Raw genomic sequence first — 25,831 nt, forward strand, 5'->3', positions numbered from 1 at the left:
AGTGTAATTTATTCTTAAATACACTACCTGTTTCTTATGTGCCCTGCTGTTAACCAACAAACCACTAGGAGAAATAATTGAAATAATACAAGTTTAAAACAAAGAACTATTTAAGGCCATTAGAGCAGCTGAGGACTCACTGACAAATAAACCAAGTGCCTGGGTCTGAAGGTGAATCTGAAGGTGCTCACCCCAACCCCAGCATCACATCTGCTCACCCAATAAGTGCTCAGACTGCTCTGTTTGTAAAGACAAAAATGTTTAAATATGCATTTTAGTATCATCTTTAAAAAATAGACATTGAAACAGATGCTGTTCCTCCCTTTAACTGTGGGAGCCCCACGCAGCTTCATGACCATCAGGGGCCTGAGGACCTTCCCACGGGGAGGCCGGTCCAGACAGGCTGGCGGGCAGCCTGACCCCGGGGACCTGTCAGTCTGAGCTCAGTGGGAGTCGGCGCTGCTCTCTTTGTGGGCATCATCACAGACACCTCGTTTTCCTGTTTTCTCCACAGGTACATCTACCCTTTAGATTCCTCCACCTGGATTGAATATTGGCCTACCGATACAGCGTGTCCATCATGCCAAGCGTTTTCAGCTAATTTAGATGAGTTTGCTGAAGACATCTTTTTAAATGGCTGCGAAAATGCCTGAAAAAGTTCATCTACATACAGTTTTCATTGCGGACTCCTGTTGCTGAAGTTTCTTTCTTCCTGCCCTCCCCCCCTTTTTTATTTCAAATATTCACAGCTGTTCTTATTTGGAAAGCTTGCTTTACGTAGAATTAGTGGCACTTGCTTTTATTAAAGAACTATTTTAAGAGCTGTAACTTTCTGAAATAACATGGCTTTGGGGGGCAAGGAGACAGATACTCATTCCAAGGTTATTGGACACCAGAAGCAATAAATTGGACCATCTAAAACCTACCTCACTGGAATGTTTGCTGGGAACAAAAGAATAGCCCACTGAAATGTAGTATCTTACAAAAACACGGCCTCTGCTTAAAAGAAAATACCAAGGAACGGAAAACTGATCATTAAAGCCTGACTTTGCTTTCAAAGTGTGCAGAAAAGAGTGTTAATTTATGCTAGATCGGCTTCCCCCACACAAAGACAGGCAAACTGAGAGAGGTGGAGAAGGCAGCAGTAGAGACCTGAGAGGGCGGAACCTCAGAGCCCTTGGCAAGCTGAGAAGGTAGGAGAGTTTGTCCTTGCCCTTCCCCTTCTGTTGCCCTTGCCTCAGCCCCTTGGGGGCCCCTCTACTCCCTTCCCCTCCCTCCCAGTGTGTATTTGTTTCCCCAGGAACTCACTCCTGCCAGCAATTGCTCTCCAGGAAGGCAAGCCCAGTGCAGCAACCTGGCGAAAAGAAACTGCAGTCATCAGGAGACCTTAGCTCTAGTAGGTGTCTGAGCCTCAGCGTGAGCTTTGTAAAGAGCATTTCTGTAACAGGAGGTTCTGTGGCAGACTGTGTGTCGTGCCTGAGGACAGAAACAAATGCACAGACCACAGCAGGCCTGTGGAGAAAAAGGGACGGTACGGTACGGGACGGTACTCTCTGAAGATGAGAGTCCTGTGGCCACTTCTGTCAAGGGGAGAGCGCCCCAACCCTTGCCAGGACAGGCTTTTATTGTTTTTCTCGGGTCTTACATCACAGAAGGATTTATTATCTATTACACAGAATGTTGTTGTCTACATTTTAGGTACAATCAAAGAAAAGAAAATAACAAATGCAGAAGGGAAAGGTGGCGAGCTGATTAGCTCCATCCTTGGGAAAATTCACACAGGCTTTGGAAATTACCTTGAAGATAGGCAATGAACATCTACTGTTTCAGACCCGGGTGAGGGCGTCGTAGCAAGAGCAAGCCGTAACAGTCTGGATGCATTTTCTAGGCCTGATTCCCACAGGAAAACCCGGTTTGAGGGTCTGGCTCCTGCCCACCACTTCGCTCCTGTAGGTTTTCCATACAGAGCTGAGTCACATTTGCCAGATTTAAAACAAACCGGTTCACTACAGGTTCTTTTTCAAGTGAGATTTTGCAGCCCATTAGAGCTCTCCCATATATTCCCATTTAATGTCTCAAACAACTCCCAAGGTACAGGAATTATTATTATTATCCCCATTTGACAGAGGAGGACGTGGAGGCTTAGAAAGAAGAAGCGATTTTTCCAGCCCAGTAAGGAGCAAAGTTGGGTCAAGGCTCCCTCTCAGTCCAAACACACCCCTCTTCCACATCACCGCACCATCACGCTGCTTGTCAGGTTTCATTTCCTAAGACTCAGGCAGGACGCAGTTGGGCGTTTCTTGTTTACCTGGCCTTACCAAAATAGCGCATAGAAATATGAAGATAAACTCTGGCTATAGCGGTAGTAGGGACTAAAACACATTCTCTTGTTGAAAAATCTGCATTTTTACCACTTAGTTAAAACTACAGGAAGCCTTGCAGTGTGCCTTGTAAGTAATACTAAGATTTTCCATTTCCAGCAACTAGGGATTTATTATTATTTTTTTTAATGTCAAAGCTCACATTGTAGACACTCCCTTGGCAAAAACAACAAACATGTCCAATATGCCCAAACTCTCTGCCGTCGGGGGTCAAGGGCCCCTCCAGAGCAGGCCTGAAGTGTCTCCTGTCACCTTCTTTCTGATGCAGGCTGGGGGAAGGCGAGCAGACCACTGCAGTGCTCCAGGGGCACCAGGGTCTCCCAGTTGTTGGGTTGCCTTCTCTCTGAGCACGGTGGCCAACAGGTCGGGCCACAGTGGTCTAATTCGCAACGCAGCTGAGCTTTCCAACGTGCCTTCCAGCAGGCCTCTGTGAGTTAGCCTGGCACCATTTAGAAATCAGCCAGCTCCTCTTCAGCTAATTCCTATGCATTTAAACCTACTTCCTCAGGGACACTTTTGTGTCCCTCCAGACAGGCTGGGGCCCCTACTCCACCCTGCACTTCTGTTTGAGGCACTTGCAATTATTTACTCAGTCATGTATATTGTTTAGTGGCAGCTTCCTGGCTCCACTGTAAGCTCCATGTGGGCAAAGCCTGGGTCTGTTCTATTCACCACTATCTCCTGTGCCTGGTGACTCAGCAAGTGTTTGCGGATTCGCCACTGAGTGTGAGCATCAGAAGACCCAAGTTCTAGCCTTGGTTTTGCCCCTGGCGGGAATTTGGGACGAGCCTCTTCATCTTGTTGGTAGCCAATAAAACAAGGGAGTTGAACACTCTGGTATTTCTTTTCTTTATAGCTCTAAGAAGATACTTTATAATCTTATGTTGTTTGAAACAGAAAAAAAAAAAACCCTGCATGGTCTATATGCATCCAAATGTGGGTGTGGATTTCGTTCTGTAAGTGTGAAGGGAGCTCAGAGACATGAGGGACTGAGTGAGCTGGAGGAGCTCCGGGAGGTTTCCTGAAGAAAGATGGGCAGGATTTGAACAGGACAGTCTTTCTGGCAAAAGGGAAAAGCATAAAGCAGATTCTATTGGGGGTAAGGAGGATGACTTAGGTGGTACAGGTGAACACTGTTCATTATTTTAAATTTTTATTTATTGATTTTTAGGGAGAGAAAGAGAAACATCTATTTGTTGTTCCACTTACTCATTCATTGGTTGCTTCTTGTATGAGCCCTGACCGGGAATCGAACCTGCAACCTTGATGTATCAGGATGACGCTCCAATCGACTGAGCCACCCAGCCAGGGCACTATGGTTATTTTAATATGGATAGAGAGTTCCTGACTCAGGATGGCCTGACTTAAGAGTTTTCAACTTTACGATGGTGCAAAGGTGATACTTCGAATGCTGGTCTCTTCCCAGACTAGTGGTATGTGGTATAATACTTTCTCATGACGCTGGACGGCAGCAGCCAGCCACAGCTCCGTCGGCCATGTGATCACACGGGTAACAGCTGATGCTGTGCAGTGCTCTGTGTTGTCTGAGCTTGTTGGATGTTGCGTTCTGAGCGTGGTTAAGATAGGCTAGGCTAAGTAAGCCATGATTTTGGTAGGTTAGGTATATTAAATGCATTTTTGACCTAGAATATTTTCAACTTATGATGGGTTTATTGAGACAACCCAATCATCAGTCAAGGAGCATCTGTATTTGAAAAACTATAAGTAGCACATAAAAGTGAAAATATACAATTTTCTTTAAAAAAATTTTATTTCTTAAAAAGTAAGTCTATTTGAATAAATAAAAGTACAGGTTGTTTTTAGGGCAAAAACCATGAGTTTGCCATGCCTGTGATTGAAGTTCAGGAAACTCAGCTTTGTGAAAATACATGGAACTGACGATGAGCCAAGTTGAGACAACCTCACTCTCTGCTTCTCAGCAAGGGATCCGGAGCCAGTCAGTCTTACTTTCCAGCCCCTGTGATGCTAATGCATTTAGCGATATTCAACAGATATGTATTGATAGGTAATTGTAAGCCAGACCCAATTCTAGATGTTTGGTTCCTAGATTCTTGTCCTGCAGAATTCAGATTCCAGCTGAAGGAGACATGCACTGAACAGTAAAGATAGTAGCTAGGGGATTGGCCTTGAGTGTTAGAAGGTGATCAGATCTGTGGGAAAAAGAAAATGTAAAGCAAAGTAAGGGACATTGGGAGTGGTCGAGGGAGGGGTTACATTGTAAACAGAGTGCTCAGGTCACGTGGGCCTCAATGAGAAGATGAGATTCAAGCAAGGACAGGAAGGCAGTGAAAGCATGAGCCCTGTGGCTATCTAAGGGGACAAGTGTTCCAGGTACAGGGAGCACCTGGTGCCCAAGACAAAAGCAGGAGCATGTCTGGTGTGTTACAGGAACGGCAAGGAGGCTGTGCAGCAGGTGCAGAGTGACCAAAGGGAGAAGTAGGTAAGATGAGGCCAGAGAGGCTACAGGGACCAGAGTATGCAGGTCATGGAAGTGGTGTCACTGGCTTTGCTCAGAGGGAAAGGGGAGCCACTGCAAAGTTTTGAGCAGAGGAGTGACAGGGTCTGTGTTACCTTTTAAAAGGATTACTTGAACTGCTACATTGCAAATAAAGCCAGGGTAGTAAAAGGCCAGTCAGGAGGCTACCACAGTAAACCAGGGAAGAGGATGGTAACTGAACCACAGTGAGTTTACGGACTCTGCAGGGAAAGAGAACACACAACCGTGAAACCGTGAGCTTCTCGGTACAAGGATATGAGAAAGGACTTATCATGATATTCTAGGGAGGGTTCAAGAAAGTGGGGCTTTGCTCCGGACTGGGTACTATCAGGAAGCAGGGCTAGTCCTATAAAGTATCTTAATTCTCGTCCAGCCAGAAGGAACAGAAGCAGCAGTCACTCCTCACGTTAGGCAGGAAAAGTGACTTAGTCACTTTTGTGGTTTGGATAATGTTCTTGTTTCATTCTCTTCTCAAGCATGATTATGGAGAACTTTTTTGGTTTTTTGGTTGGTTCGGGGGTTTTTTTTTGGTCTTGATTATTTTTTTTTTTATGTTGGTGCTCTGTGACATCAGACACAGAGAACACCACAGCCTGGGACTGAGGGTCAGGCCAGCTCCTGGGGACCCCACGGCCCAGCTCCCAGTCTAGCTGCCAGCTGTCAAAGGCCGCTCTTCCCTTTCACACGCCCATTTTCCTAGAGAATGCACCGATGCACACAGTGCACAGACTCGCATACTATTTCCGAGGCTGCCCTGAAAGCCCGCGCAGGACGGCGGAACTCTGTCTTTAGAGCTGGGACACCAGCAGCCAAATCGGGGAGGTGCTCAGAGACACGAAGTCCCCAGATCGTGTTTCCAGGGGCTTTCCCCACTCCTGAAAACTGTTAAATGTAGATATCCAGATCGATTGTGTATTTAATGTGATGTGAGAAAACTTGCCAGGGCCGTGATCTTGAACTTTGATTGGGAGATTAAAATTTTCCTTCAGGCCTCTGAATCAGAAGGAAGGGAAGAAAGGAAGTGAGGAGGAAGAAAGGAAAGGAGAGAGGGTGGAGGAGAAGAAAAGAGGGAAGGGGAAATGGAGAAAGAGAGGGGGTTTTGTTTTAAGACAAAATGAGAATTCCATTTCTAAGAGCCTTCTGGCTTCTTGTCAGCTGGCAGGTCCCCCACCCTGACAGACATGTTAGCAGAGATGCATCTGTTCCTTGGAACACAGAGTCTGCTCTCTCACTGTTTCCATCATTGTAACCAGATAATGTGTGTATTACATCCACTGTGGTGATTATATTATCCTAAAATGTCCAAACCAGGAAGAATCCAGAGCTCATCCCATTCAATTCCTTTATTTTCACCCAGGGGAGCCCTGTGCCGGCGGTCCCAGCACCGATAGGAGCAAGGGCCGGGACACTAGCCCGAGGCTTCTCACCACCCAGTGTTCCTTCCACCATGCAAATGAGTGGAGGTTTCAGAGAAACTGATTTGGCTTCCTGTAAAGTAGCATTGTCTTATGGCCAGAGCCATTCAAAGATAGAATAGGCCCCCTAGGAGGGCCCACATTCCCTATCACTACCCCCTTCCAGAAATGTTGCAGCAGCCATTCGAGGTGGAAGGCCAGCCTCCATGATGTCCAATGTCCCTTCAGCTCCGAGAGGCCATTAATAGATCACGCATCTAAAATGATGAGCACAGTGCCTGGTGTGACAAAGATAGCTTGTGGTTGGTGATAATACACCCCTGGCTCACAATAAGTGATGAATTCAAAATTTCCTGCCTGGCACAGTCTGATCGTACTTTGCGGAGTGTCCTGTCGACATGTCACAACCACCCTGTGATGACTGTCACCATCCTTACTTTCAGGAAGGAAGCAGCTGAGGCCCCAGGAGGCTGAGTTCCATACCTTCACAAGAAACAGGGCGTCTTTGGGGCTCTGCGGCCCATGCTCCTGGCCTCTGAGCTGGACAGGCTTCTCATACTGGCGGGGTAGTAACTGTCATTGTGTGATCCTGGCAAAGACTCTGCCTCTCCGGGCTTCAGCGTCCCCACTGTCCAATAAGTGTGTTTGATTACATGATCTCTAAGCCGTCTCCCGTGCTAGGACAGCAGGTGAGGCAGAGTAGGGCAGACGAGGGCTTAGGGTCCTGGGCACCGAGGTGGTAGGAATGCTGGCAGTGGTGTAGAAAAATAAAGGAAGGTGGCACTAGAGAGGAATAGATTTGCAAATTGTGTCCTCAAATCATGTTCTACACTGATACAACACAATTTATAGAACTCAATTGACAGGTTCCCCTGCCTCCTCTCAAAGGACTTGAATTTGCCAGTTGAGTTGACATTTTTTCCCATGTGAACCTCCCACTTAAACTCAAAATACAGAAGTTTAAAGATCCCCTAGAGATCATCTAATCAACCTCCCCTGCCGTTTCACAGATGAGGAGATAGGCCAGGAAGAAGCAGGGACTCTCCAATGGTCCCAGAGGGGAATCAGGGCTGGACCCAGAGTGCCAGGCTCCCCTTTCCCAGTACGTAGTGCCTGGTACCACCTCCCACCATGGGCTGAACGGGTAAGCAGAGAATAGGGCCCCCATGGGGTCCAGGGCTAACACCTCTTACAGATGAGATGAGAGAAATCCGAACTGTCCTGGAAAGAGGGTTTTTTCTGACTGGAGTTTTGGTTATTGGTGTGTGTGTGTGTGTGTGTTTTCTGTTGGTGTTGTCAGGGGTAGATGGAAGAGGAATTGATGCTGACAAAGACAAGAGAAATTGGAGCTGAAGAAATAATTATTTGGTTTAATCAATTTTTTCCAAATAGAAGATATTTAGGAAATTAGAGCCAAGAGTGAATTCTAATTCCCTGAGCGCAGAGAACAAGAAAGGAGATATGCCCCGAGTAGGAAGAGAAAATAGAAGGGAGGTTTCCTGGGTCTGTGGCGCTTGGGCAGGGTGACTCATCATTCACGCTCCTCTCACCATCTCCTCTTGCCGGTAAAGGCAAGAGGCAACGCTACGGCCTATTCCTTAAGTCATGCTGAGTGTGAAAATTAGAACAGCCCCTCGATTTGGCTACTGTGTGTGAGTGTGTGTGTGTGAGAGAGAGAGAGAGACAGAGATAGAGAAAGGAATTATTACTATGGGGAAGTGATATGGTGAAGAGTAAGAACGCCCCTCATTTGTGAGCTTGGGAAAGTTCCTGAACGTCCTCAAGCCTTTCAGTGTGCCCCTTATAAAGCAGGAGTAGCATTATCGGCCTTGAAGGGCGGTAAGGATTAGAAATACCACCTGCGTGCGGGCTCAGGTGGCAGCCGATGGCAGCACGCAGGCCATGAGGTCTGTCACTCATAGCTCTCCGGGCCTCCGTTCTCTCTTTGGGAAATGAGCTAATGTTTTCTCCTGGTAAGTTGAGCTAATACTGGCTCAACTTATTGAGTTGTTGCAAGATGAAATAAGAGCAAACAAATGAAAGAACTTTTAAACTGTGGAATTTTGAACTAATATGGAAATAGCATTCATAATCAAAAGCATCTTTGTGCTAAGATACCACAGGCAGAGACCTGATGTTCTCTTGAAAGACTGGGAAAGGGTCCACTATCTTACAAAGCAGTTTCCCCCGATGCCTCAAATGTCCCGGTCGGAGCTTCATTGCGTTGGTCCTGGAGGCTGTCGGTCTTAGAACGGAGCTTCACAGAGTGCAGTCTCGGCCCAGCGCCACCCCGGGCCCTGGGAGCCGTTAGAGACGGGAACTCTCAGGCCCCACCTCATACCCACTGAAACAGAAACTCTGGGAGAACAGCCCAGAAATCTATATTTTAAAAGGATCTCAAGGAAAATCACAGGCACATTAAAGTTTAAGAAGTATTATTAAGTAATTTTTAATTTTTTTACTTACAGTTGACATACAATATTACATTCGTTTCAGCTGTACGACATAGTGATTTGACACTTACATAACTTGTGAAGCGATCACCCCGAAAAACCCAGTACCCATCTGACACCATACATAGTTATTACAATATCATTGACTGTATCCCCTATGTTGTATTCAGTGGGTGAAAAGGGTGAAGGGATTGAAAAGTACAAATTGATAATTAGAGAATAGTCATGGGGATGTAAAGAAGTATTGTTTTATAACTTGTGAAAATGCCAATTCTGAATTCACAGGTCTGGGTGGCTCAAGATTCTGCATCTCCCAGGTGAGGCCTGCTTTTTACGACAATGAGGAGGGCAGATGTCATGGGTTGAACAGGGTCCCCCCGACAAGACAGGTTGAAATCCTAACCCGCAGCACCTCAGAACGTGACCTGATTTGGAGATAGGTTTTTGCTGGTGTAATTAGCCAGGGTGGGCTGAGGTCATACTGGAGCAGGGTGAGCCTTTACTCCAATATGACCGGTGTCCTTATAAAAAGAGGGAGATTTGGACACGGGACAGAGGCACACAGGAAGGAGAGCTCCATGTGAAGACACAGGCACTTGAGGGAAGCCAGCCATGTGAAGGAAGGCAGAGACTGGAGCGACTTGGCTACAAGGTAGGGAGCACCAAGGATTGCCAGCCATCGTCAGAAGCTGCCAGAGAGGCCTGGGAGAGGTTCTCCCCCAGAGCTTCAGAAGGATCCAGTCCTGCTGACACCCAGATTCAGACCTCCGTCACCTCCAGGACTGGGAGAGAATGGATTTCTTTTGTTTCAAGCCATGCAGTTTGTGGTCCTTCGTTATGGCAGCGTTAGGAATCTAGTAGGGAAGAGAATAAGGATTCCTGTGGGGGTCTTGTTATGTTTGAGGAAGTCTTCACACATCCATGTGGAGAGATCAAGCCGCAACTAGATATATGAGTCTAGAATTATGTTCTGTTATAAAGTAATGCACTGTGGTCTACCAAAGAACTTTATGTGATATATGAAATATGCCATATAAAGCGGTGGCCTAAAAAGGGGGAAGTCGTCACATAAATAATGGCACACACATTGCATGAAATAGTGCGCTGCCTCTAAAGAGAATCACTATTCAAAAAACTGGGTAGCAACCTGGAAAATGCTTATGATAAGCTCACACACACACACACACACACACACAGCTAGTGATTGCCACTATGCAATCACTGTCTGGATGAGAAGCAGGTGTCACGCTCTCTGGGTTCGAGTCCCTGCTCCAACTTTCCTGAATGGCCTGGGCCAAGCTGCATGTCACTGTCTCCTGCAGGTTATGTTTGTTCAGTATGTTTGTGGCACCAGGGTAAGTGAACACAAGGCTGAACTGGAAGGCTCTGAGATGGCAGAGTAAAGAAGCAATCAGAGCGCAAGAGGAATCAAGCAAGGAGGACTTCTTGGAAGAGCTGACCTTTGCCAAAGGCATACACAGCCTGGGACAGACTCCTTACCATAGGCATTGTGGCAGCATCAAGGGGCGGTAGACCCAGTAACACCTCCAAAAAGTCATTCTCTGTGACCACACCTACGCTGGAGCTCTCACCACGCACAGAGAGTTCCGATTTCTTTGTCCCACTGTGAGCTCGTTGAGGACAGGGATCCTTCTTCTCCATATCCTTAAGCACAAGGCTTGGCACAGGGGACATACGAATTCAAGTCTGCTCCATTCAATAGAAAACAGAATTGGAGTTTGATGGTCATGCAGGACCTAGCAGTAAAGGCACGGTGATACCGAGTCCATCGACCTTCGGACATGAGGTCCCTTGAGGTCCCCGGAAGACCGGGATCTGCAGCCGAAGCACAGCTGAACTTTCCAGTGATGGTTAAGTTGTTTTACGTAGGTGAGCACAGGGACTTCATGCTCTGGAAGAAGCAAACACCAGCAATTAGTAAAGCGCAGTGGAAGGAGACAACCCGTTTACAACAGCAGTTAGAATCGACACCCTGAGTAAATTAGACTCTCTGCGCAGTCATCAATTAACTTCGTTTTGTCTCCCAACCCCCTATAAACATTTATTCAGAGGAAAGGGAGGGAAGTCCTTCCTCTGCCCTTTAATGGAAACTCACCCTACAGCTTTTCTGATCGCCATTAGGAAAGAACAAGTCCTCTATCCCTAAATTATATGCTCAGTACCCCAAAAAAGAAAAATTCCAAATTTGATTTAAAGTTCAAATTTTTCTCCCACCCAGTGCTTGCCGCAGGCGGGACCCCAATAGCTGGGGACAGGGATATGGACAGCTGCTTCCTTCTTTCCCCAGACCCCTCTCCTCAGCTTGCTGGCTGTGACTTCTGATCTCTCCAGGGCTAGAGGGGTGGGGTGGTGAGGAGAGGCAGAAGAAAGGGGAGCAGAAGAGCCCTTGCCTGGCCAGTGCTCTTGTGAAAAGGCTCTAAAGATGACTGTGAGTAGGAACATGTACGGGATTTTCAGGCGGTGCCCCTGAGCTCTGAGGACCTCTCACCCTCGTGTGGGCGCCACCCTGCCTTGTATCCCATTGTGCGCTTCTTCTGCAGCCCTACGAAGTCAGCAGTCCCTTCAGTGTGTCATACACCCCCCCACCCACGAACAGACCTAAGAGGCCCTCACATCAGTTCTTCCCATACATGGCCCACTTCTAGTCCAAAGGAACAATGTCCTGCGCCCAAACCAGCTTCAGGTGCTCAGGCTGACCCCAGACAGTGCCACCTGTCCTTTGCCTTGTTTGTCTAAGATGGCCCCCATCTTTCATCCTCTGGGTTTCTCTGGTGGCTGTCAGATACCGGTCCATCATGTCTCCCCATCTCAGACTGCCATAGACATGTGCTCAGCTCTCTAAGTGACTCCACAATGCCCCTGTCTCTTGACTTGAGGAGGAGAGACACACAGCAGCTCTCTCTATTGGCATCTTTGTTCAACCCTGATCTCCCAATGGCACATCTGGGGTCTCAGGGCTCTTTCTATGGCACCGTCCTGCTCAGCAGTGTAAAGGGTGGGCACGCGCACACACAACCCCCCCCACCTCGCATAGGGGAATCAAAGATGGATACCAGGGGAACTAGAACACGTGTCTCTAAGGGTAGCTAGCACGAGGCAGGATGGTCCCCATCAGTGGATGCTTCCACAGTGGAGAAGACTCCATGGACGAGGCGGCCTCTGAGCGGGGTCTTGAAGAATGACTAAGAAGTGGATAAGCTGCAAAGACATCTTTCAGAGAGAGGAAATATTGTGAGGAAACACCCAGCGATGGGAATGGAGGTACACAGAGACCCCTGGGAGGCCTGTTTAAATGAGACAAGTGGACGAGAAGGCCAAGCCAGACCCAAAAAGCAGAACAAGAGAAGGGGGTTGGATTTTTTTCCTGCAGGAAGTGAGAAGTTTTAAAGGTTTTGAACGGGAATGGCAGATGGTTTGAGAAGGGCAGCAACTAATTCTGAGTGAAATGTGTTCTTCATTCCCTCGTGTCATTAACCATAACATCATTAAGAAGAAAAACAGAACAAAACCCTTCCAGGACCTGCTTTCTTTTCCAGGAAAACCCTTGCCCTTTGGAACCTCCCACGAGTTCAGTTTATAAAGACATCCAATCCTGTTTTTACTAGGAGTAAAGGGGCTTTGGAGCAGCTGCTGATCCCAAGACCCTCCTCCCAGCTCTGGGGCTCTCAGCTTCAAGCCTGATAGGGCTGCTTGACCCATCTGCCCTTGGCCCTCAACACAGCCCCTGGAAGAGGCCGGAGACAGGGGCTTCCCTTTCTGAGCAGAAGGACCATGAAAACCTTGCCCTGTGAGCCCAGCCACCAGGGCTCCACCCTGCCCCCACTGGAGCCAAGTGGGAAAAATCCAGCAGGCCGCAAAGCAAAGCCAAGAACACAGCAGGTGGGATTCCAGTCTCCACTCTCCCCCTTCCCTTTCTGATCTTGAGACCTTGCTCAGCCTCTGTCTTCATCTGTGCAATGGAAACAAAGCCACCTACCTCACAAGGTTGCTGTGAAGATGAAATGGGAGAGAATTTGCCAGCCTAGCTAGCACATAGCAGATGCTCAGTAAATATCCCTCCCACTCCTCCCAACATCTCTCTGTGTCTGTGTCCTTGCCTATTAACTGTGGTAGGGATTCAAGGACAAAGTTAAACCTGATAAAACTCCTAAGCCTCTGCCAACACAGAGGCCCTGGGGACAGCAGAGGGCCTTTCTAGGCTGTGCCTGAGCTCTAGAAACTGTTTATTCTTTTACTATTTTCAGCAATGAAAAGAAAAATCCACAAAACCTGTCACATACTTGGCTTAACCCGCCCTCCCCCAACCTCTGCCCATTACCACCATCTGACTCAATTTCCCCATCTCTAAAGCTGTTGAGTCTGAGACAGGTCCCATCCTCCTTCCCCCACCCCACCCACAACTGTCCACTAGGTTGAAAAGATGGTGCCCAGCAGAGGGCGCTCTGAGTACAACCTCCAGGCCAAGGCCCTGGGGAAAGGCACCAGGCCAAGGAAAATTCTAGTGGAAAAAACGAAGGATCCAGGTTTATGAGTCCCAGACTTTGAAAAACAAAACTGCTGAGCTGTCTCCTGAGTTAGGGAAAAAGAACACCACAGCCGCCTCGAGATTTCCAGGAAACAATTTGTGAAGGCTTTGGGCAAGGCTGGCTGGGGGACTTGCCGGGGCCCAGCTGCATCTGATGCCCTGGGAGGTGGGGGGGTGGGCATGGGTGATGTGCCTGCGGCAACATAAGCAGTCATCGGGTGTTCTTGGGCACGGTCAGTCTACACGCCTGTGTGGGAGTTGGTGTGTGCCTACGCACAGTCCCGCAAGTATTGAGCACCTTCTATGTTCTGCTGGGCACAGTGCTAGGTGATGGGGATGCAGCAGCAAATGAAAGCCTCTGACCTCAGAGGTGAGTTTAGTGAGGGAGGCAAATTAGCAGGCATTTCCGTTGACAGCGCAGGCGTCTGGGAGGCGGTTTGTATGGCCGTGCAGAACACTGGCTTTGCAGCCAAGGGCTGCAAGTCTACACGACCTTGCAGATCTCCAACACTGAGTCCGCCTTTGCTGGAAAGTGAATACATCACAACGCCGTCCTAGGAGTTAAGGTGTGCACAAATGCTCAAGGACTGGTCTCTGTTATGTGCGCTCAGGGTCTGCACCTGGATAAACACATACTTTGGGCAGAGTCCGGTGAGCGACATGTAGGGCGTTGGCTCATCTGCTCAGGGTGTCTGTGTAGCGAGCTGGGCTTTGTCAGAGGTTGCAGAGAGTTGTCCACAGACACGGTGTGTGGGGATGATTGTTTGGTTTGAGTTTGGGGTTGTTTTTGGCTCATAAAGTGTTCTAAAAATCAAGACATAAAAACTCCGATTTCCAGTTTCTCTTGAAACTTCGGAGGATCTGGCTGTCCTGTGAGCATTTGCATGTGCGTGCCTGCATGGCACGGTCTCTGCTTCCCATTGATGTGTCCTTCCCAGGAGCACCCTCTCTCCTGGCCAGTCTCCAGGCATGTCCTTGGAGGAGTGCCAAGGTGGCTTGGGAGGGCTCATGTGCAGACATGTTTTCTGTGCAGGACCAGGCAGGAGCGGGTGCCAGGGCCTGGCCTCCCCAGGCTGCTCCAGTTTCAGCGATCACGGCGGCCAGGGAGAGCTGTGGGCCTTACCCCAGGCTCTCTGGGCAAGTAGCTGGACACTGGTTACAGCAGACAGAAACCAAGGATGGCAGCTAGACAGAATGGCTTTTTTGTCTGTCAGATTTTACATTTCAAACTTCCTCAATTACAGTTCCAAAATGATTAAGGCAATGATCTCCCCAGAAACTGTTGCTAGCTGTATATACTATGGTACTTTTAAAAATGAGCAAATTGATTCATAGTAGAAGCTAAAAATGTGTTTGCTAAATACATTTTGGGAACCCACAGAGGTGAAAGGTGGAAATGATATTTTCCTGGATCCTCTTAAGATGGAAAAGCGGTCTCTCTTAACAGGTATTTCCTGTGCCCCCCTCGATCCCACATCACTGGTGTACGAGATGTACACCAGGCACACGGCACCTACAAACACAAACATGCCCTACTCTCAGGCCCTTCTGTGGAGAAATGGAGAGCTATCCAAAGAAACGTGAATGCAGGAACAAAAAAGGATAGGGTAATATCGAGACGTTTTGAGACAAAATGGCACCAGGACGCAGAAGAAGAGTCCTCTGGACGTCTGACCTACTGTGTAGGCTCACACCTCTCCCTGGGCCCATTTCCCACTTTGTTAGAGGAGCACGTCAGAAGAGACTCGCAAACAGCAGCCCTGCACTCAGCCCTCCCTGCCCCCAGCGTGGGCATGCTCGGAGGCACCACAGGCTGCCACTCGGTTCTCAGCCTCTTACTCCCCACCCCATGTTCTTGCTTCCAAGTCCTGCCTTGTGCTGGGAATTCATCTGGCCTGAGCTCTTAAAAAAAAAAAAAATCAGAAGAGTGCTTCACATTCTTTTTCTTAGGGAAAAAGTGTCTGGAGTCCCAAAAGACCAGGGCGTCTAGTGGAAGCTCCCAGGAGCTGTTATAAAGGCTCCTGGTGCAGGTGAGGAGAGCAGATCCTCGACAGGTGGGAAGAGTTGTGCCCCTTCCACAGCACCAGGGTTTTCATGGGTACAGGGTTTGCCCCGAGGGATTCCTCCGAGGTCACTCTCCCACTTTGCAGATGAGAAAAATGGGACACCAGAATGGGAGGGGTTTTCCTGCAGTCGACAGCAGTGCAGGCAGACGTCCTGATTCCTGAGGAAGAGCTCCCCCACTCCCTGATTTTCTCTCTCAGGCTGAGTCCTCAGGATGGGAGAGGGACCGCCCAGCTGCACCCTTCCTCCGCCACACGGTGACTGCTGCTGTGCCGGAAGATTGAGTTACTCTCATTCTGTACCAGCCCAGCGCCCAAGAAACCTGACTTCACAGAGGTAAGTGTGAGAGAAGAACAGTAACTCCATAGCTCAGCAAAGGACCTTGGAGGCCTGGTGTGGGAAAGCCTTTATGGCCAAAGTCCATGAAAGTAGGGATCAGACCCACAGCTGCGCCAGTCTCTTAGAACAGGACACTGGGTGGCCAGCCATGGTAAAGAGAAGCAGCAGGTTGGCTGGTATTAATCCAAAGATACTTGCCTTCCTCATTTTTGGCATCTTAGGAGCTTCTCTTCTCAAAAGGTCTGTTGGCCAAGCAATTCGCCTGGACCACGTCACCATCCCCGTGAGTGTCGTGGGTACCCCCGTGCTGTGCTGAAATCCCCACTGCACTTTCAAAGGGGCCAGTCCCACAAATAACTGCAAAAACCCTAGGGGCAGTTCTAGAGCCTGCAATTCAAAGACCCTCAAGGGGTGCTCTGTTTCTGTCCTGAAAATCTGGAAACCTGTTGAGACAGGGAAAATCAGCAGCCATAGAAACTCCCTTCAACAAACAACCCCAGATTTCTTTTCAAATGTTTGTTACAATGCTGTTTCTAACTTTACAACACCCTCACAAAGGCCAGGGCGAAGATGCTTAGCAAATGTTTTCTGATGGTGGTGAAATCATCATTAACTATTGTTAATGTAAGTAAAGATATTTATGGGTAATCTCTTCCATATTAGCCATTCATCGAACAAACGTTTATTGAATGCCTCCTATGTGCCTCGCGTGGACCTACGTGTGGGGAAACAATAATGAAGAATGAAGACACAGCTTTACTGTAGCAACTTTAATTCATTTAATTTCCCATCTTCATATAATTCACATATTCTAGAGGAGCAAAACAAACAAACAAACAAAAAACTAGTGAATAGGTGCATTTTGTAAATTGCTAGCTATAAGTGCAATAAAATCCAAGATAAAGATTAACAGAAGGAAACCTGGGGCATTTTTAATTGTCACCAAAGCAGAAAATGCATAGTGTAAGCTATCGTTTTTATAGTATCATTTGGTGGGTTTCTTGTTTTGTTGATGTTAGCTGCATGTAAGTTACCACGGGGAGGTACTGAATTGGGGCTGATGAACCTGGCCCCGCTTGGCCTCCTAATCTGCGAGGTGACTGATCACCAGTAGTCATCTGTCTAAAGAAATTTTCTGCTTCGGGAATCAGAAGTTATCAGAGGAGATTCAGACGATGCTAACAGGAAAGCTCTTCACTAGTTGCTTTTACTAAACATAGGCCATGGATATGACGGGGAAAGGGCACGACGCTGGCGATGAATAGAAGGAATACAGGGCAAAATTGGGTTTTTATAAGCACAGGGAGTAATAGCCATTCTGGACTCCACGGTTTAAGGGATGTTGACAAACAGGAGCATGGCTGTCATTAGGACACACTCACTGGGTTCATTCACATGGAAGACGTAGCAGTCGTGAGGGGTAGAGCCCCGTCTGCCTCATTCTCAGCTATAACCTGGGGCCTTGCTGGTGGCCGAACACACTATAAGCCTTCACAATAAATACGTGGGGGGCGAAGTCAATGAAACTGTCTGCAGCAGCGGTGACCCACCACCCTTCCCTTCCGCCCCTCCACGGAGCCTACGGGGCCCCAGACTGCGTGCTCAGTTCCCTTACCCTCTGCAACCTGCCCTCCGAGAAGACTCTCCTCCTGCCACCTAACCTGAAGTGCAGTCCCAACGACTGGGTTCCTCTCCTCTCCTCTGCTCTCCCTGAAGGAGATGGTGATCTGTCTCTTGTTAAAGAAATGTCAAGAATTAAGAGACTGGAGGGCAGGCTGGGGTATTGGCTGGGATAGGAGTTGGGTGGCCCCCTTCCTGCAGCCCAGGCCTGGCTTTTGTAAGCTGAGAACGACAGTGCAAAAATGAGGGGGGGATGAGGGGGGTAGTTCTTCCATTCTTGTCACCTGACAAATGCGGAATCGGAGGCCCAGAGAGGAAAAACAACTCACAACTCGCCAGCGAGAAGCCAGGTGAGATACCAGCTTGGTCTGAACCAGTGGAAAAAGCACACAAAGCCTGGAGTGACTGCCCTCCCACATTCCAGTGGGGCCTAATTCTGGCTGCGTAACCTTGACCAAGTTACTAAACTCTCTGAGCCTTAGTTTTCTCATCTGACTATAGAAAATAGTTTTCTCACTTCTTGGTGACTTTAGTAAATGGAGCAATTCACGTGATACTCAGAGCAGTCTCTCATATTAAACAAAGGGCAGTCACTATTATTGTCACTGTTCGTGTTTTTAATCACAAGCACAGACCCCAACCTCCAGATGCTTAGGCTCTAATCCGGTCCTGCCTCCCTCAGGCCAGTGTAATCTCTCCCTCCTCTGACGGCTACCAGCATCCTGAACTATACATAACACGTGGGAAAGCGGTTGTCAGAGAAAACCTGAACAGGTCAGGACAGCAGGGGCAAGCCAGTCCCGCAGACAACCCCAGTTTTCATACCTCATCAGGTTCATGATTTTCTTTTTTAAATTTCTTTTAAGGCTCATGATTTCCAAACTGTGTACCTAGAGCCAAGAGGTCAGGATGGGGAGGAGAGAAACCCAGTACACAGACCCCTGGCCACGTACTCTGCTTAACAAAGCATCTCTGCTTCTGGCTACTTTATACATTTGGGCTCCAAGTTAGAACGTACTCAAAGACAGTCCTACAACTAATACAAAGTTTGAAAAACCTAACATGTTCTATGATCTTTATGATCATTTTCTGCTTAAAAAATCTATGAACTATAATTTTTTGAATTATTACTTAAGCACTCATTTATTTATCTTCCCACCCTATACTAACCACCCCCCCCAACACCTGGTTTTGTGCTGGGGGGGAAACCCAGAACATACATCTCCTGACCCCTCGTCCACTGCTCATTTCAATATATAAACATCGCCTCCAACACATCCCTACAGATTTCAGACGGGGGCAAAGGGAAGGCAGACACGGTTCCTTTCATCCCAGCTGTCAGGGCCTTGTCAGTTTTCACCATTTTTCTATTCTGCATCTGAAAGAGGATTATAAATCTCTACTCTAGGAGACAGGGCAGGCCAGGCAGTGGTCAGACCCTTAGGGATGGGTCCCAGGTGCTCCATCATCTTCAGTGCAGAAAGGCTCACAAAACTAATTTCCAAGTCCTCCTTACCACTCAGTCCTTAGCTCCTTGCAGGAGCCAGAAGCTCAAAAGGCTATAAGGCTAGGTGGGCAACTTTAACATCAAGAGCCTGACAGCTAAAGGATCAGGACCAAACTGGAGAAGGAAAGCCTTTTGGTTCCTCTTTGAAGGTGGGGCAGACCTGGGCTTGAAAGGGACTGCTGAGGCCCCACCAGGCCCTACTTCCCTGGGTTTGCTTTCTTTTTTCTCAGTCATGGTCCCACACTCAGACCCCCAGATGGGAGGCCTTGGCCAGATGGACTGCTACTTTTCTTGTTAAGTTTATTTTTGAAAGAAAATTTTTTTCTCCTGGGTAGAGATGAGTGGTCTCCAAAGGGTTTCATTTCCTTTCTGGGTCAGGTTCAGCCCCATGAGGCTTGGCTTTCGATTTCTGCAGCCTTGCTGCTCCCTGAGCTCTCAGAGGTTCCCCGGTGATGCCCCCTCTACTTCAAGAGCCCCCCGAAATAAGCTGAGTGACTACAGATAAGTTTTTGGTACTTTCCAAAATTAAACTATTTCCCTTGGTAAATTTCCACCAAATGAGCTCATTAATCTGAAAACAGGATGTGGCACAAGAAGAGAGTGAGGTCAGGCTGCCTGTTCATTTACACTGGTTTGGGGTGGAGAGGAAGGGGTGGGTGGGAGAGAAGTGAGACCAGAGAATGGCTTTTGTAGGCCCCAAATCCTGCATGGAGTGGACTGAGAATCAATGAATTTTTAAATGACAGACTCAAAACTCTGAGTCCTTTTTTCCCCCCTTAGAATTAAAAGTGCCCGCAGAGCCAAGTCTGGGCAACCTCCCACGGACTGCTGGGCTTGGAGGCCCCGTGAGACCTCCTGCTGGTCTGGAACAGGTGTCTCCCCTCCAGGGAGGCCCCAGTGGGCGTCTGCCCTGCAAGCTTCTTTATCAGAAGGTGGTCCCAGGTGAAAAAACAAACAAACAAACAAAAAACCACCAAAGAACTAAAGCACAGTTCCCAACTCCAGCTGGGTGTCAAGACAAAAAATGGGACCCTAATACCTAAAGAGAATTCAATGGGTGCCTCTGAGTAACTAAAACAAACCTAAACCAACCAAGCAGCTCACTCCTCAGCTCACAGTCCTGCAGACCTTCGAGGTCTGATGGGGAGAAGCTTTTGTCAAGTTTGCAAAAATAAAGGAAGGTTGTATCTCAACAAAAATTCTACCTCAACACTAATTCCATAAGTATTTTGATTGAAAACAAATTCGTACGGAATAAGTGTGTGTGTGTGTGTGTTATAGACGAAAACAGAAATGGTTCCTTGAAGCATCCAGTTTTGTAAAAGCGACCGGCCCTTTGCTTACTGCGCCAGTCAGCAAGGGTGCACGAGCCTGGCACCGCCTAGGCTCTTTGCAGGAATCCAAGACGGCAGGACTCGGTTCCGCGCTTGCTCACCCCACCTCCACACGGGGTTTCCGGCAGGCAACAGCCAGGGGTGGCGCAGGCCTCAGTTTCTCCATCACGGGGAGAGCTCGCCCCGCCCCCCCGGAGTGGCCTCCCGAGCCAACTCTAGCTGCGGAGACCCGCCCCCGCCCTCTCCCGCTTCCGCCGCCCGGCTACGTCCGCCGGGCCCCACCGGAAGCTTGCGCTGGGCCGCGGGGAGGCGGTGGCTGCGGCGGAGGCGCCGAGGTTGGTCGCACTGCACCCCGCCCCCACCCCACACCCGCCCCACCCCCACGCCGCTCTGGGATTGCGGGCGGTGCCCGGCCTCGCGCTCCCCGCCCTGGAAGTCCCAGGTGCCGCTCGCTTGGGCAGGGGCTCCCCAGTGCGGGGCTCCCCACGCGCGGCCCGAGCCCTGGAGTCGCGGCTGCAGAGCCCAGCCGAGGCTCACTGCCCCAGCCCTTTCTGCAGGCGCCCGGGCACCGCTGGGGCTAGCTCATGCGTGAATAGTCGCTGGCGCTGCTCGCTGCTTACTGGACAGGAGTAGTGGCGGTGGCGAGAGGACAGGCACCTGCCGAAGGGGGGTTGGCGGGGATGGAGCTGGGGGCCACACAGGCAACCCGGGTTGCGGGAGGCAACGGAATCGCAAAGGCGGGCGCCCTACCCCATCCTTCGGGCGGCCTACGGAGACTCCAGGGGAAAGTGGGATCTGGCCCAGGTGGGCCCGGAAAAACAAGTGGGGAGATGTGGCTGGGCGGCTCAGAGAAGCTCCGCGTGTGCGGATCCGGGGGGCGAAGCCACGGAGGTGAATCCGGGGAGGCCCAGAGTGGAAGAGAATTCTAAAGGAGGGGCTCGGAGTCATGCCAGGTGCTGGCCAGAGGGCTGGTTGGATGAAAACTAGGGCAGGCCTAGGACGCTGGCGACTTTGACATTGAAAACCTTGGGGAGGTGGAGCACCTGTGCAGGCAATCTTTTCTAGACGTTCTCTTCAAGTGAGGAGAGAGTGTAGGTACGACGGAGGAACTGGGATGAGGGTGAAGAGCGTTTGCAAGCCCGGTGTGCGCTTAGAGTCCAGGCTCTGGGTTCCGGAGTCCCTCCTCACTGTGAGACCTTGGGCAAGTCACTTAACCTCTTTGAGCCTTCATCTGTAAAATGGAGATGATGACCACCTGTCTCACAGCCTGCCTGAAGACCAGATGAGGCAGGCCTGTGAAAGCACTTCACACAGCACTAAAGAGTAGTACTTACCATTTTTATTATTGGAGCAGGTGGGGCCTATTTTGATGCTGATAGAGAGGGAAGCATTGAAGACGGGAGAGAAAGGGCATTAGGCAGAAGGGAACCCAGAACTTGGATGGGGAGGGAAGTGTAAGGTGCCTGTCTGTGTCAAACCAGGGGAACGGGGAACAACAGTGGGGGATGCGGGGAAGTTTGCAGGTTTCGGGCGTGCGGTTAAGGGAGTGGCTTTCTGACCGCCTTGTCTGAAGCAGGCCTCAAGGTCATTGGCTGAGAGGGCCAGGCCAGGGCTGTCCCCGGGGAGGGTGGAGGTTCTGGTTTACACTGTAGTGCCAGGGTGCCATGTCCTCTTTGCCAGCAGCCTGTGGTAGCCCCAGTTTTGCTCCAGAAAAGGTGAGCAGTTGAATTTATCTCGGGTCAGAGGCCGACATCTGACCTGTTTTGCCCACTTGCAGGGCTTCGATACCGTTGATAGGTGGAAAAACAGCACCTTGGAAGCATCATTTCCCACCTTAATCCTTTCCCCTGATCTTGAGGAGCTGGGAGGCCTGTGGCCATCATCAGAATGAATGTCAAAGCCTTTTGGGTACCTCAGTTGGGCCGTGCAGCACGCCGCACTCTCACCTGCAGCCTCGTTTAGTCAGGACAGGTGAAGTCGGTATTAGTGGTACCCCCATTTTCCAGATGCAGAAACGGAGCTTCGGAAGTTAAAGAGCTTGTCCCAGGACGCACAGCTAAAAAATGGTATTCTTAACATCTAAGCTCAGATTTCTCAGACCTTGAAGCCCATGCTCTGAAACCATTATAGAAGTCTGCAAACCCCTCACTCACTGCCCAGCAGGATGGAAAGGAGTGGAAGGATCGTCTTTTCCATTTGATAGGTGAAAAAGCAGAGGCTGGGTGCTCTGGTGTCCATCCGGGGCTCTGTAGTCTGCCCCGCTTGGCCTTGCTGTCATCTCTCTTGTATGGGTGAAGGAACACAGAGCTTGGAGTCCCACAGACGTGGCGCGAATCCTGCTCCGCTGCCAGGGGCTGTGTGACTTGGAACCAGGCATCTTGCTTGTCTGTGCCTATATGTGGCCACAGAATTGCCAGCAGGTTGCTTTGAGAAATAGGAAGGGAAACGTTGCCCAGCCCACTGTAGACACTCCAGGAGCCATGGTTCCCACAGAACAGTGGATCTGCGTCCCACTTGGCCACTGAGACCACCAACTCCCTGTGGCCTTGTATTTATTTAGAGCTTTGCTCTCCTCAAGGCCAGGAAGTGGTAGTGCCTGACCTGGGTATGTGGCCATCTATGACTTCCTGCACGGGGCCTTGAGGAGCACCCTGAGCAGTGTATGGTTATGAGGCCTTGGACTTGAAAGAAGGGGAAGGCCCTGCGTTGTCATGGTGACAGATGAGGAATGCCACTGGCAGGGCCCTCAGAAACTTCCTCCTACGTCTGGCTGCCTTGCCCATAGGGTCCCAGAGTCTTAGAGCCCAGAGGAGCCTTGGAGACCGTCTGTTGCAGCTCATTTTTTTACAGATGGGGTAACTGAGACCCGCTCTGAGGAAGGGATTTTACCTGAGACACTGGACGGGCCAGAGCCAGCGCACCTGGAACTTGCGTTTTTGGATCTGACACCAGGACCTGGGGATTTCCACCAGGACAGCGAGCACCCCCACCCAGAATTCCAGGCTGTTCAGAGGCCCCAGGGAACAAAGACAAGTCACCAGCGGAGGCTCGCTGTGCTGAGGTTCCTTGGGGCGGGAGGGGGTTGGAGGAAGCCAGCGGCAGCCTGAGGTTCTCTGACAGGGGAACTCTGACTGTGGTTCCTGAAAGTCCGTGACACGGTTGTTTTTTCTCTCTGACTGGCTCTCTTGCTCTCTGTCACTCTAAAGAATGACTGGACACTCCTAGAGCCTTCAGTCAGCATCCAGGGGATTTTCTTTTTCCACCACAAAGGGTAATTCCTGCTCCATCCCTGCTGTGACTCAGCTGTGACGTTAAACCACCCAAGTCAGTGAGAAGATAAAGTCATCAGACCCCTGCTCGCCACAGAGGGCGGCCCACGCCAGAACTCACCTCTGCTCTCAGCACTGACTCCACGAGGCTGGTCCCTTCCCCAGGGAACTTAGCCAGTCCCCCTGGCCAGGCTGGGACCCCAGAATGGCCTCTGGCTCAGCCAGTGGCCCCCGCCCAGCCCCTGATGAGAACGAGTTTCCCTTTGGATGCCCCCCCACTGCCTGCCAGGACCCACCAGAGCCCAGAGCCCTCTGCTGCTCCGCCTGTCTCTCTGAGAACTTGAGGTGAGGGGTCAGTGGGAAGAAGGTGCCAGGGAGGGACCTGTGATGGGAGACAAGGGTGAGAGGAACCTGTGACCTTGGGCAGGTGACTTCTCTCTGGGCCTCAGCTTCCACACCCTTTCCTTGCAGTCCCTGACACTGCTGCCCCTTCTGACTCTTGGTGGAAAAAGTAGCCCCAGACAGATGTCTGCTGCCACAGCAGAAGGCTGTCCAGGGTGGGGAGAGCCTCAGGCCCAGCCGGGCTCTTTACTTACTGCGAGGCCCGGTGCGAAGTGCTTCGCATCTCGACGCCTGGTCCTTCTTCTCTGTTCAATGCGGGTAAAGCTATTTTCTACCTCAGGAGGAAGAGGCACAGTCAATAATATTCCAAAAAGTTTTTGTAATAGTGAATATAAACTTTCTTAGTAAATGATGAACTACTTACTATAACGAATATATCTCCTTCCACAGTATTTCCCATCACCTTGTACTGTTTGCTGAGAACAGTTGTAAAGGGAACAGAGATACTATGTTTCTATATGTATGTTTTTATAGGTGATGTATTTAGATTTCATTGAATATGTATATATTTATAAATGAATATATATGTTATAAATACACGTTTTACATAGATATAAAATATTTAAGATATCAGTAACTACAGGTGTGAATCTACCCGATCATCGGCATCCCACCTTAAGCAAATAGTTTGAACCTGCTATGTGCCTCTTGCCTTGGGTCTTCAGAAGAGCCTTGGAAAGGTGGATACTATTATTATCCCATTTTTCAGATGAAGACAGTGAGGCCTAGTGGAGAGATTAGGTCAGCCTGCCCTGGGTCAGGTTCCTGGCAAAAGTGCTCTTTAACTGCTTGTGCCCCCAGCGCAGCCTTTGTTTGGGGCTTTACAGCATAAAAAGGTGGGAAAACGGAACCAGACCAGTTTGAAAAGTTCAGATGCTTTGATGAGGATGGAGGAGGTGTGGCCAAGGAAAGGCCAGTTTGTAGGGGCAGGGTGGTCAAAGCTGGGGCTTTTGCACTGGGTCTGTTGTCTTCTCTCCCAGTTCTTCCAAAATCTGGCAGAGGTGGGGAGGGAGCTGACTGGGTGTCTAAGGGACCCAGGCTTGAGGTGTGCAGAGTTCTGCCGAGCTCTGCTCCCAACGGTGTCTGCCCTTGGCCAATCCATGTGCCCTCCGAGGCCTCATGCTTGGGGCCTGATCAGTGGCTCTGACTGTGGATCAGAATCCCTTGGGAGCTTTGTAAAAGCCCAGAGGCCGATGTGTCACCCACTTAGATTCTGACACCACTCCTGGTGAAGAACCTCAGGCCAGGTGTTCTCTGAGGCCCCTTCTTATTCTAAGCAGCCATGGTCATCTGTAATTCCTACACCGAGGAGACCAAAACCAGATGGAGTGAAGCGGAGAACAAATATGGCCACACGTCCACAATCCCTTACCTGAACCTCTGGCTCAGGTGTATTTTGAAATTCAGAATTTTTTCAGATTTCAGAAAAGCAAATCAATGCATTACTACATAATTCTTCCAGTGGGGATTGGGGCAGCACCTTATAGTCAAGCCTATTTACTATTTCTGCAGTGAAACTAATACTCACACTAAGTGGGGTAACAGCCTCCTGTCACTTTGGGTCAGGTTTGGCTGCCAAAGAAGCTCACTGCAAACTGCGGAAGACATTGGGTGCCCAGTGCTTTTGAGGTTTGGGAATGGTGGGTCTGGGATGGTGGCCCTGCATGCTCACTGGCATCAGGCGCCACGCTGGGCAGGGCCTAGGTTTTTGGAGCTTTCACAACAGAGGTTGGTGCCAGGGCATCACGAATGCCTCACTTAGCCAGATTTGCTCGTGTGTCTTCAGGAACAGCGAGGATCGGATCTGTCCCAAATGCAGAGGAGACGACCCCCAGTCTGTAAGCCCAGGAAGTCTCGTGTCTCAGGAGAAGGTACGTTGGCACAGCCAGGAAAGGGCATTTGTCCATTTTCTCCATTTGTCAAGGGTGAGGCCTAGAACACAGCTGCTCACACAGTCCCTGGCAGGCGCCTCCCTCTTTGTGC

The 25,831-nt window shown here is 49.6% G+C and overlaps 2 protein-coding genes across 9 annotated transcripts in view; both read left to right on the top strand.

Annotated features, from left to right (window-relative positions):
• C5 (complement C5) overlaps positions 1 to 828 on the top strand; it is an 86,784-nt gene extending 85,956 nt beyond the window's left edge. For all 4 annotated transcript variants that reach the window (XM_053921153.1, XM_045196958.2, XM_053921160.1 and 1 more), the window contains exon 41: positions 515 to 828. In XM_053921153.1, the coding sequence (XP_053777128.1) occupies positions 515 to 653 (139 nt within the window). In that variant the 3' untranslated portion in view covers positions 654 to 828. The remainder of the gene's footprint in view (positions 1 to 514) is intronic.
• Positions 829 to 15,580: 14,752 nt separating this feature from the next.
• The window catches only part of TRAF1 (TNF receptor associated factor 1), a 28,404-nt gene continuing 18,153 nt past the window's right edge, over positions 15,581 to 25,831 (top strand). The window contains exons 1-3 of one of the 5 annotated variants that reach the window (XM_053921199.2): positions 15,581 to 15,713; positions 23,028 to 23,791; positions 25,635 to 25,719. In XM_053921199.2, coding sequence (XP_053777174.1) covers positions 23,652 to 23,791; positions 25,635 to 25,719 — 225 coding nt within the window. In that variant the 5' untranslated portion in view covers positions 15,581 to 15,713; positions 23,028 to 23,651. Of the gene's footprint in view, positions 15,714 to 20,460; positions 20,513 to 21,196; positions 23,792 to 25,634; positions 25,720 to 25,831 lie in introns of those variants that run through there. The other 4 variants (XM_053921198.2, XM_024562458.4, XM_045197001.3 and 1 more) reach the window with 4 other exon arrangements.

Source organism: Desmodus rotundus, chromosome 1, assembly GCF_022682495.2.
Source record: "Desmodus rotundus isolate HL8 chromosome 1, HLdesRot8A.1, whole genome shotgun sequence".
Classification (NCBI taxonomy): Eukaryota; Metazoa; Chordata; class Mammalia; order Chiroptera; family Phyllostomidae; genus Desmodus; species Desmodus rotundus.